The sequence below is a fragment of the Vanellus vanellus genome, assembly GCF_965231255.1.
Source record: "Vanellus vanellus genome assembly, chromosome: 1".
Lineage (NCBI taxonomy): Eukaryota > Metazoa > Chordata > Aves > Charadriiformes > Charadriidae > Vanellus > Vanellus vanellus.
In genome coordinates, this window is record NC_138905.1 from 42,748,755 (window position 1) to 42,751,115 (window position 2,361).

Sequence of the window (2,361 nt, forward strand, 5' to 3'; positions counted from 1 at the left end):
GTGAACTTCACCTGCAATAAGACAGCACAGCACACAGGGCAGCCCGTCAGTCGAAACCTGCCCGCAGCAGCTTTATCCCCACCGGGGATATCCAGCCTCCAGCCCCGGGGCACCCGCGGGGCCCGGCGACGGGTGGGGGAGACGGGATCGGCCGCCCCGGGGGCTGGAGAGGAGCCGGTCCCGGGGAGCGGAGCGGGGCTCGGCAGCCCCGGCGGGCGGAGAGGAGCCGCTCCCGGGGACGGAAGCGGGGCCGGTCCCGGTGGCCCTACCTGCCCTAGGCGGAGTTGGATGCGCTGCGGAGGCGCGGGCCGTGGGGCTGCCCGAGGTGCTGCTGCTTCTGGCGGGTGGAGCGGACGGCGAGGATGGCCTGGCGGTTCTTGTACTGCACCATCTGCAGCGTGATCGCCGCGTTCCAGCCCTGCTCCTGCGCGCACCGAAAGTCGATCTCCTTCCCCTCGGCCATCACCACCGTGAAGTACACGTACTTGCCCTTCCGCTCCACGCAGTCCACCGTCTTCATGTTGGAGAAGTGAAGCTCCTTGATCTTGGCCGCCGGCTCGGCCGGTAGCGGCGGTGGCGGCTGCTGCTGCGGCGTCGGCGGCTGCTGTTTGGGGGGGATGAGGAGCAGCCCCTCCTCGGTGAGGATGCAGCGCTTCTTCTTCCAGAGCTGCAGGAGCCCGTCGCTCCTCTTCTCCAGCACGCCCTCCTTCACCGCCTTGCAGCCGCTCTCCAGCATCCTTCTGGCATGGGCCGGCGGGGCAGGCAGCCTCCGCCCGCAGGGGCTGGGGTCGGGGGGCAGCCGGCACCAGCCGATGACCCTCCGCCGGGCGCCGGCTCCGAAGCGGAGAGGCGGGAGCGCCCCGGCCCGCAGGAAGCGGAGCGGCTGCCGCCCGTGCCGCGGCGTGGCGGGCTGCGGCGGGTGCGCTGCCGGCTGCGGGCGGCTGTGTGGCGGCGGGCTTTTCCCTCCCCTCGGCTTTTTGAAGGAGCCTTTTCCCACCCCGGAGTGACACCCAGCGGAAAAGGCGGCTCCTCCCGCCGGCGGTAGCGGGGATGCCCCCAGCGCTGCCGCCGCCGCCGCCGACGGCGCGGTCGCCCCGCCCGGAGCAGCCCGCCCCGCCGCCCCGGGGCTGCGCTCTCCGGCGGCGGTTCGCCCGGTCCCGGCCTCCCCCGCCCCTCCTCCGAGGAGAGAGACGGGTCTCCCCGCCGTGATTAACTACCTGCTACAGGGATTAATGGAACAAGGCGCTCGGTGGATTGCACCGGGGTGTCCCAGGGGTATTTGTTTAGAACAAATTTCCTTAACCTGCCCCCCGCTTCGCCGTGGGGAGCAGCGGCAAAGGGCTCCCTTCTGCGTGTGTTTGATTCAAGTCCAATAAAACCGGTGCCAATTTTCAGCAACACCCTGATATTTAAACGACTACCGCTCCGTTGAACAAAGGAGACGGCCTCACACGCCACCCCGTACAACAGCTTTGTCCCCACTCTCCAGCATTGCTCTCCACCGCGTCGGGGAGAAGCAGCTTCTAATGTATGCACATAACACACCTGCACTCTGCAGCAGTTTAAGTAATGCCTAAAGAAAGCAAGTATCCATATCACTTCCCAAACGAAACACCCCAACCTCAGTACTTGGAAATTTTAAAAGTAGACTAGGAAGAAAAAAAAAAAACAAACAAACTGGCAAACAGCTAGGGCCACTGTTCTTGTTATTCTTTGTTGCCACACATTTGCTTATTGTTTGGATTCTTCCCCAAGGTTAGCTTTTGAATTAATTTATTTGAGTAGAAAAGTAAAGTGAGCTAAAGTTAATATTAAACTATTTATTTTAAAGCCCTTTGATGTACTAGAAGTAAATCAAAAGCCCACATAATTGAATTTGGCTAACAATGCCAGATGAATGCTGAAAACTTCATATTATGTTTGAGAGCACTGGGGTTTTTTAAACATGTATTTTTACATGGCCATAAAAAACCCCAAACCTCCTCACAATAAAATTGGTAGCTAGGAAGCAAGTCACACTATAGCATAGGTCAGTGGGAACACATTAGAAAAGAAAAATCAATAGTAATGATAGCTTTAATGGAGTTTCTCTCTGATAACTTTTTAAAAGAGATTTCCTCTTGTAATAGTTTCCTCTTGAAGTTCAAAGTTAATTTTGATAAATTTCCGAGAGGTAAACTATTAAGGTAAAGGCAATTACAATTATTTAGTTGTTTTACCTTTCCTGAGGTAACTGGAAGACACTCAAATCAGTAACAAAGGCAACTTGCTAGCCACAAACTGAACAAAAAAAGGGGATTAACATCTTAAACATGCATTTGTGTCATAAATAGTCCCTTCTTCTTAGAGCTTAATATAGAC

General features: G+C 56.7%; 1 protein-coding gene across 1 annotated transcript; it reads right to left on the bottom strand.

Moving 5' to 3' along the window:
- Positions 1-274: 274 nt before the first annotated feature.
- Positions 275-736, bottom strand: PHLDA1 (pleckstrin homology like domain family A member 1; the record flags this gene model as incomplete). Its single annotated transcript, XM_082487856.1, has 1 exon — positions 275-736. One exon carries the CDS (start codon positions 734-736, stop codon positions 275-277), a length of 462 nt encoding a protein of 153 aa, XP_082343982.1.
- Positions 737-2,361: the final 1,625 nt, after the last annotated feature.